General features: G+C 40.7%; 1 protein-coding gene across 2 annotated transcripts in view; it reads right to left on the reverse strand.

Annotated features, from left to right (window-relative positions):
* Positions 1–15,107, reverse strand: part of LOC146822033 (uncharacterized) — a 274,413-nt gene that overhangs the window by 43,335 nt on the left and 215,971 nt on the right. For both annotated transcript variants that reach the window (XM_085613144.1, XM_085613143.1), the window contains exon 5: positions 11,381–11,587. In XM_085613144.1, the coding sequence (XP_085469270.1) occupies positions 11,381–11,587 (207 nt within the window). The remainder of the gene's footprint in view (positions 1–11,380; positions 11,588–15,107) is intronic.

A 15,107-nucleotide genomic window follows, 5' to 3' on the forward strand; every position in this document is an offset into this window, starting at 1 on the left:
AAGCATCCTAGTAAAAACAATCTGTGCACATTGTATCTTGAAAAGTGGTGTTTTGAGCTGTGTAATAAGCCTCTGTCATTTCACCACACCCACTCACAAACCTGCAGTTTACTAAACACTCTTATTGTATTGAACATTATTTGCTGCATATGCCCGGAATATGCGCGTGGCGGTCAATTCCAGAAATTTCTTTCAGGTGGTGTGGGGGGGCCCAACATCTAAAAAAATTCAGCTGGGGGGGCTCAACGTACAAAAGTTTGAGGACCTCTGCTCTAGTGGGTGAGGACATAGGTGAGGAATTTCCTGATGTGTTTGTAGAGGAAATTGTCATGCTTAAAAATGACCTACGTAAAATAAAACTTAAGTCTGATGAAGTTCCCATAGTACACAAAATACGTTCCACACCTTTACTTATGCAGGAGCCATTAAAGAAGGAACGTAAAAAATTACAGGAACAAGGTATAATTGAACTGGTAGAAAGATCTGAATGGTTGGCGCTTATTGTTATGACATCAAAGAAGGAAGGAAATAATATTAGCATGTGTGTGGACTGGAGGAGTCTCAATGCCAGCATATGGATTGACAGGCATCCTCTTCCTAAAATAAATGAGATGTTGAGAGTAATACATGACGCTAAATACTTTTCTGTTCTTGATCTTTTTTCAGCATATCATCAGGTTGCCTTTCACCCCGATTCTCAGAACCGTACTGCTTTTACCACTTCTTTCGGAAATTACAAAATCTTGAGAATGCTGTTCGGTCTTGCTTCTCCTGCGGCAGCATTCCAGAGGATAATGCAGCATGTTCTGGAAGGAGTGGATAGAACAGTATGTTTCAAGATGACATCCTCATATATGGTACAAGTGAGGAGGAACACAATCATAAATTGAGGGAAGTATTGAACAAACTAAGATGTGCTGGCCTTACTAAAAAAAAAAAAAAGTAAAATTATAGTAGCGTCAGCAGAGTTTTTGGCCATACGCTGTCCAATGAGGGAATCAAGCCAAAAATTGTCTAAATGGAATCAGTTTCTGAAGCCGCCATTCCCACTAATAAAGATGAAGTTAAATCTTTTTGGGGGTTGGCTGAATACATGTCCGAGTTTAAAAATCATTTTTCAATCTTGGTTCAACCCATGAGAGATTTATATATATAAAAAAAAAAACACTCCATTTGTTTGGTTGCCCAACCATACGGGATACTATACTTACCACAGGTGTAAGAAATAGAGGGTTGGGAGCTACTCTTTCTCAAGTGGTAGAGGGAAAAGAAAGAGCCGTTGCATTTGCGTCCAGGACCCTCAAGGAAGCAGAAGTGAATTATTCTACTATAGAAAAAGAAGTATTTTCGTGTTTCTAAGCATCACTCATTTTAAGTACTTTCTCTGGGGTTTACCTTTTGAACTTAGAACTGATCATAAGCCCCTCATTTCCGTTTTTGCAAAGAAAGATACTGAGAAAACTATACCAAATATTAGTAAGTGGTTGATTTACTTACAAAGTTTCAACTTTAAAATGGTATACGTGCCAGGAGAGAAAAATACTGTGGCTGATTGTCTGTCTCGTCTTCCCATTCAAAAGCTAAGTGAGGATCATGCACAAGAACTGGCGGTTTTACACATTGCCATTCCTGCCATTTTGCAATCTGACTGGGAGAAACACACGTCTGATGATATCACTCTAAAATCGGTCAAGGAGAAAATTGTGAGGGGTAGACCGAATAAGTGTAGTGCTTTATCAGAGGAACTACAACATTTTCGGAATGTTAGGGAAGAATTGTCAATGGAAGGGAACAATGTTCTTAAATAAGACAAATTTGTTCCTCCTGAGAAATTGAGGGAACACATTTGCGTTCTCACACATGAAGGTCATCTAGGTAGGAACCTCACCAAGAGCAAACTTAGGTTGGGTTACTGGTTTCTGTACATGGACGCCATGATCGAAAATTTGGTTAAAAATTGTAGCGCTTGCAGTCTAAGTGATAAAACTAAATGTACTAGAAGAGCCCCTTTATAACCTGTGGAATTTCCTATTAAACCATGGGAAAAATTGGGTTTAGACATAATTGGACCCTTTACAAGTGAGTAGATTACAATAGAAATTCATACTTGTTTTAGTTGATTACTTTTCTAAACGGATTACTATCAAGTTTGCAAAGCATATTGATACCAAAACTCTTGTTTCCTGGCTGAAGTATTCACTAGCGAAGGGATTCAGCTACTCTCATTACAGATAAAGGGGTACAACTTATTTCAAAAGAAATAAAAGAATTCCTCCAGAGTTTAGCCATTAAACATGTGACCACCCCTTTATATTGTCCTCGTGCTAATGGGCTGGGGGAATGGAGTAACAGGATGATTAAGGAAGCTTTACAGTTAGCTATGATTTCTATCAAACCCCTTGTTCAATCTATTAAGAATATGTTATGGTCCTATCACACCACCCACAATGCAGTTACTGGGTGCTCTCCATTTCGTTGGGACCCCATAAACCTGGTTCAAAACTTACTCCTAATTGGCTTTTTGAAAACAATTCCCTCCAGATGGAAAAACATGAGATTAAAGAAACAATTGTCAAACATCAAAGTAAATATAAAAAAGAATATGGTAACAGATGGGACGTTAAAGAACAAAGATGGAAAGTAGGACAATAGGTCCATGTAAAAAAAAACTAGTACTAGTTATAACAAGTACAATAAATAATATGATCCTGAGAAGATCAAAGAAATTTTAAAAAATGTTGTAGTGTTAGAAAATGGAGAGTTAATGAGCATGGATAGACTTGTTCCACACAATAGTCTGGATGAACATGTTGCTAGATGGTCATGTGATCAAGGCTCCACGGAGTCGAAACGCGTCATGGCTGGCTTACCTCGAATGAAATAAACTATCATCACGAGCATCAAACTGTGGTCCGTGCTCCTTTCTGTTAACTTGCGGGCGCTTTCCAAAGCGGTGGCGTAGGAGTGCTCTGGATATATATATATATATATATATATATATATATATATATATATATTGGCAGTACCAAATTGCAGGCACACAAACGTATACTCCAGCACATGAGGGCTATCACCAATCATGACGCTTCTTATCCGGTGGCAAGGCACTTCAGTGATAAGCATAACAGCAGCCTGGAACATCTGTGCTACTTTGTCATTGATTCGGTGCCTCTACCCAGACGTGGTGGTGATCGGGAAGCCTCCCTCAGAAAACTAGAGACAAGGTATATCTTGGAGCTAGACTCCAAGGTCCCTAATGGATTAAACTCTAGCGAGGATTTCTTCACTTGGCTCTAAGCTCCATTCATTTTGCAAGGTTATTTCCTGTTGTTTCCTGTTAGTTATTCACTATGTTTTTCAGCATAGTTTTCTCCTGAATCTTGAATTATGATGTAACCGATAATGATACAGGTTTGTTTGTCTGTTTTATAGTTTGTTTTCACAATCTTCTTTTTGCCTCTTCTTTCACTCATTTTTCACGAATTTTTAAAGGGTGTCTTTTTGAATTATGACATTTAGCATATTGGACAATATCATGTCTAGGTAATCCTAGTGATTGATTTGGCTTACCTTGGGGCATTATGCAGGAAAATTGGCACTGGATTTAACCAGACATTTGGAACAACCCTATTCGGCATGAGTCAATTGCGATATACATTTGAAGCCAGTTCCTCCTTCTACCTATATGTATGTATGTGGGGTGACTTACATGTGGCATGTATGTTTAAATTTCCCCAAAAAAATTTCAATTTTTGAAGTTTTTGCATTTAAATCTATATTTTGCCTTTTTGGGTTTCAACATGAGGTGTTTGATGATTCAATCACTTTAATTTTCAGTTGCAATGTACATATATTTATATATAAATGATCGTTTAACAACTGCTTTTATACTATTAGGCACGCCTGCATGTTGCCTCGCACATTTTTAATAGTATAGGAATAACAATTTTCAATTGCAAAACATGACCCCTTTCGCTGTCTTCTCAAGAAATTACTATGTATTTTACATGTATAAGGAGGACCATTTTTATCAACAAATGTACAGTTGTTTGCGTATTTTGCACAGTTGTATTGCATTTCACAGCGATATTCCTAAGCTGTTCTCTATGTCCATTGTCATGATGTCATCAATTATGTATGCACTTGCACTTTAAAAGGTCAGGCTTCTGACAACAGCGTCATGTGATCAAGGCCTCCAGTAGGCCGAAACGCGTCATGGCGGCTGTGTAAAGTTTTTTGTCCAAATAAAAAATTTCCAGCATTACTTTGGGTCCGTGTTTGTCTCTGCGCATTGAAGCTGCGTAACCGATGAGGCGATTCCTGGTGGCATATATATATATATATATATATATATATATATACACACATATATAGATATAGATATATATATAGTCTCAATCCTTAGTCATTTACTTTATTCTATGTATTTGCTATCTTCCTCAGCTGTCCCCCTCCTTTTATCGTACTCCCTTGCCCCATAGAACTCTGAGAACCCCTGGGTGTGCGTGCACGTTAGAATGTTGATGAGGAGTCAGCTGAGACACTTGGAAGACCATTTATTTTTGTTGGGAACAGACACTTTGTGGGCTTTTCTGGAAAAATAGACTAAAGTCCAACCTAAATGGCGTAACACGTTCTAGAGCAATATTTTGAATAAGTAAAAAAGATAGGCCATAACCTCATTTGGATATTTTATTTAATGTTCTAGTTGATATATGATATTTATTTTATATTTACCACTTTATTTATAGTTTCATTTTATTAAACATTTTTTAAAAATATCTATGTGTCTTCCTTGTTTGTACATTGTATTTATTGTTCTATTTTATAAATTCTATTTGTATTGAGTGAGATTGTATTTGTATTTTTTTAAAATTTTATTTGTGTCTTAATTTGTATTTATCTATATTTGATTTTTAGTTATTTTGTCATTATTTATTTAGTATGACACTGTAGTCATTTTGCTCTAACAGATATGACTTGAGATCAGGTCAAAGACAAACTGACCAGCAATTTTCTCATTCATGGCCTATATTCTAGGGCTTTTTTTGAATGATGACATCATTCTGTGCAAGCTTTAAAAAATATATATATAGAAATACATTTGAAAAAGCTGGTTACCATGAATATTTCTATTCCAAATTTTGAATAAGCACACATATATTGTGCTTAGGGGAGTCAGTAGCAGTAACCATCCCAATCGGTAATAATCTTTTTTTAATTGTTTCTATAAAATTAATCACTTTCAGGGGATACTCAACTAATTATGAACCAAACCCCTCCAGTCACTGGAAGTTACAAGTGGCTTGATCAATTGAACCTTCTGATTTTATTCAACTCATCAGTTCTGAGAGCTTTCAGAGGACTTTGGTTTATATTGTCACATAAGATATGTACAAGCTGTATCTTTGAACTCAAGACATACAATTAGGCTCTGCTAATAATTACTGCACAAAGTACCTTTCCACATACCATAGTATTGCCCTTTCCCACAAACCGGCACATAGTGCACTAACCTATTTCATGTGCCTTTTTTCAATGCATTTATCATTTTAGTAAATTTATGTGAAAACTCTGCTTTAAATGCACTTTTTGGTTCCTGGCCCACAGGGGAATAGAGTAGCAATGCTTTGAGCAGCTCCGCTCAATCTCTGCTTTCAAAGCCTTTATGGCTGCCTGCTGACCACGGATACGGAGCTCCACTGCCAAGAGGAACCAGGGAGAAGACTGGTGCACCACTCCCTCCTGCGAGACTGGGAGCCTCTGCGGCCACAGCCGAGACACACCCCCTCCCCTGCACCTGCACACAATACCCTGTGCAATACCCTGCGCTGCAGCAAGGAGGCATTCTGCTCTGGGGCCTGCCTGCTGAGATCCTCATAAGAGACTGGGCTGCGCTTGTGGGCATCTATGACCTGGGCCCTCCTGCCAAACCGTTCCACACTTAGCAACATCATGGCCTCAAGCAAGCACTTAAACTACTGTAGCACAGGACCGCTGTACCGGGGGTGTCCCAATCATCATCCCAGGCTTGCGACCAACTGAGAGGTCTACTGTCTGTCTAGGCCTCTCCCTGCTTGGAACTGCCTGCTAGAAAGAACCCTGCGGTCGACTGCGGACCAGGGAGCCACCCTTTAAGGGCCTTTTCATCCTAGGATCACTATGGTGACTGGCAGTTCTTGCAGAAATGCTTCCATCAAGGATATGCTAACACCAAAGTCCTGAGCAGAAAAGTGGCAGACCATCTCGTCAGCTACGGAAATCCATGGCACCAACCACCCTACTCCCAATCAGGCTGCCCCCATTATGTAAGACGTGCTCCAACAAGTTCTTTGTGCGATCAAGGAAGAGATCAGCACAATCCGATATAAAGGTATTATTGAAAAAATGTGTTCCAGTGACCCATGTATTTCGTTGGAGGTCTAGGGACTATCCAGCATTTTAGATCCCTTCGAAATGGTAGAATATAGTCATGCATCCTAAGCTTCAAGCATAAGGAATTCCACGGCTGGGCAGCCATCACCAAAAAAGCCCGCCCTCCCTTACTGGAACCAAGGGACCAGCAGTTGATGCTCATTAGACCTGGAACTTGTCTTGCAAACAATGAAGGCCGGTGCAATGAAAGGCCATGAAGACCAGACACAAGCTTTAAATTCCATTGCCTGCCTATAGGAAGCCAGTGGAAGACTAAGTGCATCAGAGGCTGAGGAACAGTTATGGGGCGGTCCAAGGCTCTCTGAACTGTGTTAAGGTGGATCAGCTATAGCAAAGTTGAACTGATTTAGTATTGTAACCTTAATAACCAAAGATCTGGTCTGTGCTGAAAGAAAAGCCAGGATCTTTTGTAGCACTCTCATGAGGTTGATGCAGATAGAAAAGATCTTACTCACATTCTTAGATAGGGTCAGCTCTTGGACTATTTGAACCCCAACAGATCAGACCTCAGCAATTAAGTTAGGGAAGGACACAGCTGTACAGGTCAAAACCAAGATGGTAGGAACTTAGGAGATTTTCTTTCTCCCTGGCAATCACCAGTAACTCTGTTGTCTCAATGTTTTAGTTTAAAGAGTTCTTGAACACCTGGTCACTGCCACCATGCACTCATAAAAATTGTACCTAGACCCCCATGCCTTTAATCCACAGAGTTCTGCAAATGTGTGGCACCCACACAGCAGACAAATTAAAAACCAAAAGTATGAATTAAACTGTCCAGTGGTTCAAAATTATGATTAAAGAAAGTGGGGCTTAAGGAGGACCATTGACGAATCCCTGACCCAGAGACCTAAATTTGGACTGAACTTGGCATCTCTCTGAAAGACAGGATTTCAGCCATTCAAATGCAGAACCTACCACATCGACTCCCCACAGCTGCTCCAAGTCAGCTATGGGAGATGGTGTTGCCAGCAGCAGAGAGATCCCATAGCACAAGGGCAGAAGCATTGTGCTGGTCGGCCAGTTGCCTCAGGTCATCTAGGACAGAGACCAAAGTTGTCTCTGTACTGTGGCCTGGACAGAACTGAGATTGTGCCTAATCAAAAGTTAAAAAAAGCAACAATAAGTGCTGGAAAGTCACTATTTTTTCTAGGGGCAGATGGAAAATAGGCCATAAATGTTCCACCACCTCAAGATCCATGTTAGCAGCCCTTTTCAAGAGAAGAATCAAAATTGGCAGCTTTTTAGGTTTTTGCACAATTATTAGCTCCACACACTTATTACAAAGAGCCATAGGCAGAACGACATTTGAGGGGGTCCCCTGCAAAGTACATGGTGGGGCCAGCCCAAGCTCCAGACCCATTGAGGAACTCTCAGGCCAGGGACAGTCCTGTGCACAGTGCCTGAGGGGGCTCCCTGGAGCTCATGAGCCCACTGCACAGCAGGGGTTGCAGGGGCTATTGTTAAGCTACTTGCCAAAGGAGTGTGAAAGATTGTGCTCGGTCCTTTCCGAGTGATCTGAATGGGACAGGTATCAAGGAGGGACCCTGAACAACTAGTATACAGAAGCTTGGGGAAGAAGGCCAAGTTAATAGGTTCAAACGCAACCAACTGTTGTTGTCCACTATCCTCAGAGATTTTCAAAGGCTAGACCTGATTCTCATCCAAGACTGTTTTCAGAGCGAAGGCCAGGCAGATGGTTCAAATTTTGTCCTCAAAGTACCCTAAGAGACTGTCACAGAATACCTGTGATAGTTCCAAGGGTGAATACCGAGCTATGGGATCTTTTAATGATCTCAGGAATTAGAAAACATATTAAGAAAAATCTTGCTCTGTTCAAATTTTACTGGCATAGCAAATAGCATTAGCAGCTATAGCTTTCTTTGTATATGGTCTTAAAATGTCCTTTAATTGCATTCTCAGCTCTGGATCATAGCTGAATAGCTAGAGCCGCTCTGCTTTTTTGAAAACTAGTTTTGCCATCCTTAGCTCTGACAAGTAACAAGGACAAGTCATGGAGGAGAGTCATTATCCGCTGAAGATGTTCCTCGAACAGTGCTGTGGACTCTGCTTTCAGCAGCCAGTCATCCAAGTAAGGTAATACATGGGAGTCCTGACCATTGCAGTGACTGCCAGCACTTTTGTGAAAACATGAGGCAGGTAGTCAACCTAAAGAGCAAGGATGTGAACATTTAGAGCTGGAATCCCACAGTGAACTGCAGCCTATTCTTGTAGGCATGGAGAACTGGAAGATGGAAGTAGGTGTACTGGAAGTCCAGGGACACTGACCAGTCTCCCACATTCAGGGCCAGTAAGATTTGGGTCGGCCAGCATTCTGAACTTTTTGTTCCGATTAAGCAACATTATTAAGTGAAAATTCATGATGGGTCTCAAACTTCCATCCTTCTTAGGGACCAAGAAGTAAAGGGAGTACAATACTATGCCCCTTTCTTCTAGAGACACCACCTCTACAGCCCCTTTCCTCAGCAAGGCAAAGAATTCTGTCCCCAAAACTGAAGTATGTACCAGAGGGTAGGAAAGGTGGGGCATAACCCTTGTGCATTAGTTCAATGACACAGCAAACCACTGTGATACACTCCCAATTGTGGGCAATTGGGAGACACTCCGGCCCCACCAGAATGGTGTAGGGGAGTCAAAAAGGCTTTTATTCAGCAAACCTGTCTGAGAACGGTGGGGTGGTATGGAGCTGATGGAGGATCCATATTCAACCCTACCCATAAAGGAATGGTAAATTCTTTTGGATTTGTGGAATAGATAGGTTGTCTCTGCCAGGACTGCACTGCGCTAGATACATCTTGAAATTTCCTGTACTGTTGTTGAAGCTGCCTCTCAGGGATTGCTAGGTCTAAATGGGCTTGCTCTTCAAACAGCTGCTCGCCATAGAGGGGAATGAATATCAGAGGCACCGCCTGAGGAACCAGTACAGCACATCCAAGCGTGGTGTAGTGATGCAACAGCTGTGCCCCTAGGCTGGGCCACGTATAGTGTCTACAGAATCTAGGTCAAACTTCAGGATTTGATCAGAAGATTCAAAAGCTCTCACTGATCAAGTCAGAAAAGGCTTCTTTAAATGCGCTGTTAGACTGATAATGAGCAGTTTTACCAATTGTCAGTGTGTGGACTTTCTGGCCATGGAGAGTGGGGGACCAACTGAAGCAAAGAATTTCCTTCCCAAATCGTCCAGTCTCTTTGACTACCCTCTGGAAGGGCAATGGGGAAGGTATCCAGATGTCAATTCAGAAGAAGCTAGAACAACCAGGTTCTATAGCAATGGTGTGATAACAAGAACTTCGGGCCACCATGGGCAGGTGTCACCTGGCCATTTGTCTATGTGCTGCTGGACCGAGCTATCAGAATGGCATCATCCACGTAAGGGAGTGACAGAATTGGTGTATGACCTACTAGAGGCAGAAACTTAGCCCCCTTGAAAAATGCCTTTTCGAGCTTAATAATATTTAGTGTGAAGAAAAATTCATACAGCATTGCCCCCCAAATGCATGTCTTACCGAGGCTGCTGTATACTTAGATCTCTTTGGAAGAAGACAATATCAAGATCCACGCCCATCGAGATCATTAAGGACCACAATTTATCACTACTGACCTTATCAAATGCGGATGCAAAATCCATAAAAGCTAAATTATAATAATCATATAAGATGATGTAGGCTCAAACACTGATCAAGCGTGCTGCGATGACACCAAAATCATAATGCAAATCAGTAATGACATGGTTAGCACCTGCCCAATCTAAATGCTTTGCTAAAACTACTAGTCCCACTACTTTTACTATAAAATCAATTAACGAAATCAGTCTATAGCATAGAGGATCACTCTTGTCCCCTTTTTAAAAAATTGGGATAATAGTGGATTGAGACCATGACGGAGGAATACCATCTTTCTCCGCTGACTTAATAACCTGAGTTAATATAGGAAGCCCATAATTTGAAACAGTTTTATATAAGTCAGGAGGAGCGCCTGTCAGGCCCCGGGCTTTATTATTGGACAACCAGGTTAGGGCATCCTCAGCTTCTCCCAATTTTAAATAAATATTCATAAGGACCCGCAAAAAGCATGTCTCAGACTCTTCAATGGAGTCGAATGCAGCATTATAGACCCTTACAAAACGCTTCACCCATCTGTCAGGAAAGATATGAGAATGGATAACATTCCATTCAGATTGGGTGAATATTGAACGGTTCACTATGTCCCAAAATAACATGCTCTAGGAGAACGTGCTGGCCATAGATAGCTGTTCATATGACTCCTCTTGGTTTTTCCTATTTGTTATAACAGATTTATACCTCTGTCAACAGGCCCAGACAGTGTCTCTATCTTTTGGTGACTTTTTTAGTTAACTACGGATAATTCTTTGAGCCCTTATGCACTTTTTGTCGAACCATCTACACTGCAGCTGAAATCTATAAGAACCTCGAGAAGTTAAACAGCAGCTGACCATACTACATATGACTCAGAAGTTGGAAGTAGTCTCTCAAAGACACACAAAGCATTCCTTATTGAAATTTAAGAGCAACTTTAGCTAACTGGATCCTAAGCCCTTGTTCGTCTAGACATAATAGATTCTTGGTAAGGTAGCAATGAATCTGGGATTTAGGCGGCCTCTCTGCCCATCGTATTTTAAGATTAATGCTATTATGATCACTAAATCCACTCCACCTGATTTTAAGATCCTTTAATAATGGTGTAAGAGGAGCTAACATAAATATGTAATCAATAACTGTGGACAACCCCCTTCCAGTGAATGCTGGACAACTGTGGAATAATTGAGTTGAATCATCTTAATAAAATGAGAAAGCTAAACTAAACTTATTCAGAATACAACTGAGATGTATCAATAATAGGAAATGTTTGTGCTTGAAACAGGTTTATATCAAATGAAGCTAGAAATATTTCTAAACTTTACGCTTACCGGGGCTCTTCTCCAGTGCATTAATGATATCTGTTCCTGGACGCGACACAACAGGACAAAAGAGCAGCAGCAGTCCATCTGATGATGGTGTAAAAGGCTCCTTCTGCAGATAAATATTAGATGGCTCCAGGTGCTTTTCAACCTGATTTAAAAACTGCTGATCTGAGCCAAAGGCCTGCCCCACCACAAGAACCTGTATAGGAAAGACTTGGCAAGCACATGGGAGAAAGGCAAGAGGCATATTAGTATCAAGAGTGCTGTTTTTTAATGGCTGTATCCTTTAAAAGGTTGAGCTTAGGCATAAAGACAAAAACATAAGCCATTACCAGCTTTCCCTAAACATGGTCATAGTTGGCAAAAAGCGACCTTGGTCAAATCTAAACCACCTTATGGCACAAGTTACACTGTGGTAATTAAAACAAAGAGAAAATGATTATTTATCAATTCTGCGCCTTAAAAAATATACTCTCTTGGGGTCTTCACAAAGGTAATCTTATAAATTTACTCTTACACTTAGTAATACATTTACTACTTTAGGCTATTCACCATTTAGGAGAGTAAATTTACTACAAACTGTAGGCTTTACATGTCTCCATCCCCTGAAACCTGGGTCTGGAGCCTAATTTACGAGTGTAAAGTTACTACTTGTAAATTTTCATATTGAGGGGGAGATCTCTGTGACTGGGGCAGAGATCTCCCTATTGGTAAAGCAAATGTAAAAGTTAAAGAGTTTATTAAACGTTCTTTTTCTTTTAAATGTAAAAATACTTCTAAGATAAATATCAGTATACCTTGTAAAAAAAATTGAAACACAGAATAAATTAAAAAATGTTACAAGATTAGTAAAAATTTGAATTATAAATTTAAATATTTTTAATATATTATAGGGTGTTGCAGTACCAGTGCTTGGCCTGGTGTGCTGTTGGGCTAAATCCAGCTCTCATCTGGAATACATTTACGACTGTTTAGGTCTTTTTTGGCTGCAGTAGCTGTAGAAGTTGAGTTTGTGAATAAGAAGGGACTTACTCATTGTGTGAGTACATGTCCCTTCTTAACCCTTCCTAATCCCCTCTCTACTACTTCCTTAACACCTTCCATTTAGCAGTAAGTATTTCCCATTTTCCAGCCACTCCGCCATCCCTTCCGCATATACTATTATGAAGTATACCTAAATGTGTTGAGATCTCCGCACATAAAAAATGGGAAAAGCTGAGGCTTAGACCTCTGCATGTAGCTTTGTGAATAGCATTTTGTAGAACGTTATTAGTACTACTGCCGTACTACTAAATGTTCTAAAAAATACTGTTTGTAAAAAGGCCCCAATACATTTTAGCTGTTAGGTATGGTTATAGTTAGATTTGGGACTTTGGTAAATTTTACTTCCATCTTATCTCTTAACAAATAACACTGCTTCAGCCCATTGTTGTCTAATTGTCATTAATAAATCGCTCTTTTACCACTTGGTCTTCAACGCTTATAGAACAAAAAAAGCCAATTAATATTACTTCTTCAGAAAAGCTTTTGACCTGCAAATGACGCTCCAGTGAAAGTTTTCTCTTCCTACAGAGAACCAGGGCAGATGGGACAATCTGGTGAACACTCTCTGCACCGCATATACCAGAGTCCTTCAGGTGTAGGTTAGATGGGCAGATAAGTTTGGGAAATCTATTTTGAATACCCACCAAAGGAACCTCTGTGTGAGGTTATCGCCTCATTTGCAGTACCTTTTCCTGAACACTACTCTGACAAGACCATCCTCTGATCCTGTTTACATTCCAAATTATATGAATGTGTATCTGCCTTTTGCAAGACATGCGTTAAGGGCCACACACGTTATTTATGACATTTTTCAGACTGACATAATTGGGGCTAGGATTCTAACATTACCTTTGCTACTTTCCCAGTTACTCTATGATTTTAGCCAAACCTACATTTAACACTCAACCCTAAACTATCCTATAAAAGTTTAAGAGTGCAGCCATCTTTCCCCATATCATAGACCATAGAACCACTGTAGAAACACCTCAGCCCTGACCTTCAGTGCCTCCCATAAATGTTCTCAACACAGAGAGCCCAGCCCACCTATCAGAGGGAGGATGACAAGAAAGCAAGGAGCCCACAGGAATGGTAGGTAGGCGATTGTAGACTGTTCGATTCAATAGCACCTGTCTGAATATTTTGCTGTGCATCCCACTGCAACTCACTTCCACCCAATTGCTTCATGCTTCCTACTCACCATAGTCCCCACCTGAGCTGCAAAAGGAAATTACCTTGGTGGAAGCAGCAGCACCAAACTGGGGCATGAAGACTGGTGAACAACATCATGGTATCTTCGAGTCTCTCAGGGGGACAGTATGAAGGTGCAATGTACTCACTAGTGACAGAGTACCAATTCTAATACTACCACCCCTAACTTTATGTTGTTGGTAAATAATACTCTTTTCCCCACAAACATCACCTTACATATTTCTGAAGAAATACACCCATTTTGCCGTCACAAACCAGCTTTGAAATTTTGACACATAAGCACAATTTTCCCTAATTGTAAGATTTGCATTTTCAAAAGATACAACTTTAGACATTGGTGGATGGGATGCTCCGTCACAAACATGGCAGATATCCTGTTCGCCATTCTACAAGTGCATTAAACCTATGGCACTAATAATAAGGTGGACATCCTTATGTACTCAATGTTGACTCACATTTCCATGTGTGCTCATCATATGCCACCCAATGCTAATCAAATGCCATGGATGCATACCACTTGCGTGGGGTGCCTCCAGATGCCAGCAATACCAAACTTTTACCACACAAACATATACACACATACACTTTATGACTCTCCTTTCAATATCTTCAATTTAGGTAAAACCATGGGGCTGGAGTTAGAGAGCATGTGATAAGAAGTAAGTAAAAAATAAAGGTCTGAACCTTCATCTTTTAGAGGCATGAATTCTCCTCCTCCCTGCTCGAGCCCGATTTCTCTACATAACAAAGGATCTCTCAGAACATGATCATGATGAAAGTCCAGTTTCACCCATCAATAAAGTAGTGTGTCTTCTAATTCTTCAAACCCTTCACAATCTAGCCACCAAATCATCTCCACATGTCCTCCGCGCCCCAACATCTCCTACAAAAGGTCTAGCCTCGGGTCAAAAACATGCTTCTCTGCTAGCTCCTGGCTGTACCTTTACTCGTGCAGTCGGATACCCAGAATCCAGAACACGACTGGAAGGGGATCAATGACAGTCCCTGATCCAATCTCTGCCATTGTCCTACCTTCTATTTGGGCAGAGGAGTTTCCTATGAATGGTGCACCAGACCATTTTACTCAGCCAGTTTCTAGCACTGGTTTGGCTCTGCGAGTCATTGCCCCTTAACAGCTGCCTATGTGAGAGGTGCAACACACAAGCAATCATTTCACACATGCCCAGGACAGCCATCAAACTGACAACAGTGTTTAGTACTGTCTGTGGATGGATGGCCTGGGCTGGAGTTACATGTATGGCAATGATGGTTGGTTCAGTAAGTGCCTAACTAGAGGGGTAGATCCAGATGCCCTCAATGAGCTCTCTGCCGCTGCTACTTTTGTGATCACAAGAATTTCATCCTATCTTCTTACGCATTGGTAAAACCATGCCTAACTGGGCCACACTTAGCAGCATAGTTTCAAAGGCATGCAATGCGGAAAACATTGATTAAAAATAGTTCGCTACATCTCTGTTTA

The sequence above is a fragment of the Triturus cristatus genome, chromosome 6 (assembly GCF_964204655.1).
Source record: "Triturus cristatus chromosome 6, aTriCri1.1, whole genome shotgun sequence".
In the NCBI taxonomy this organism is placed as follows: Eukaryota; Metazoa; Chordata; class Amphibia; order Caudata; family Salamandridae; genus Triturus; species Triturus cristatus.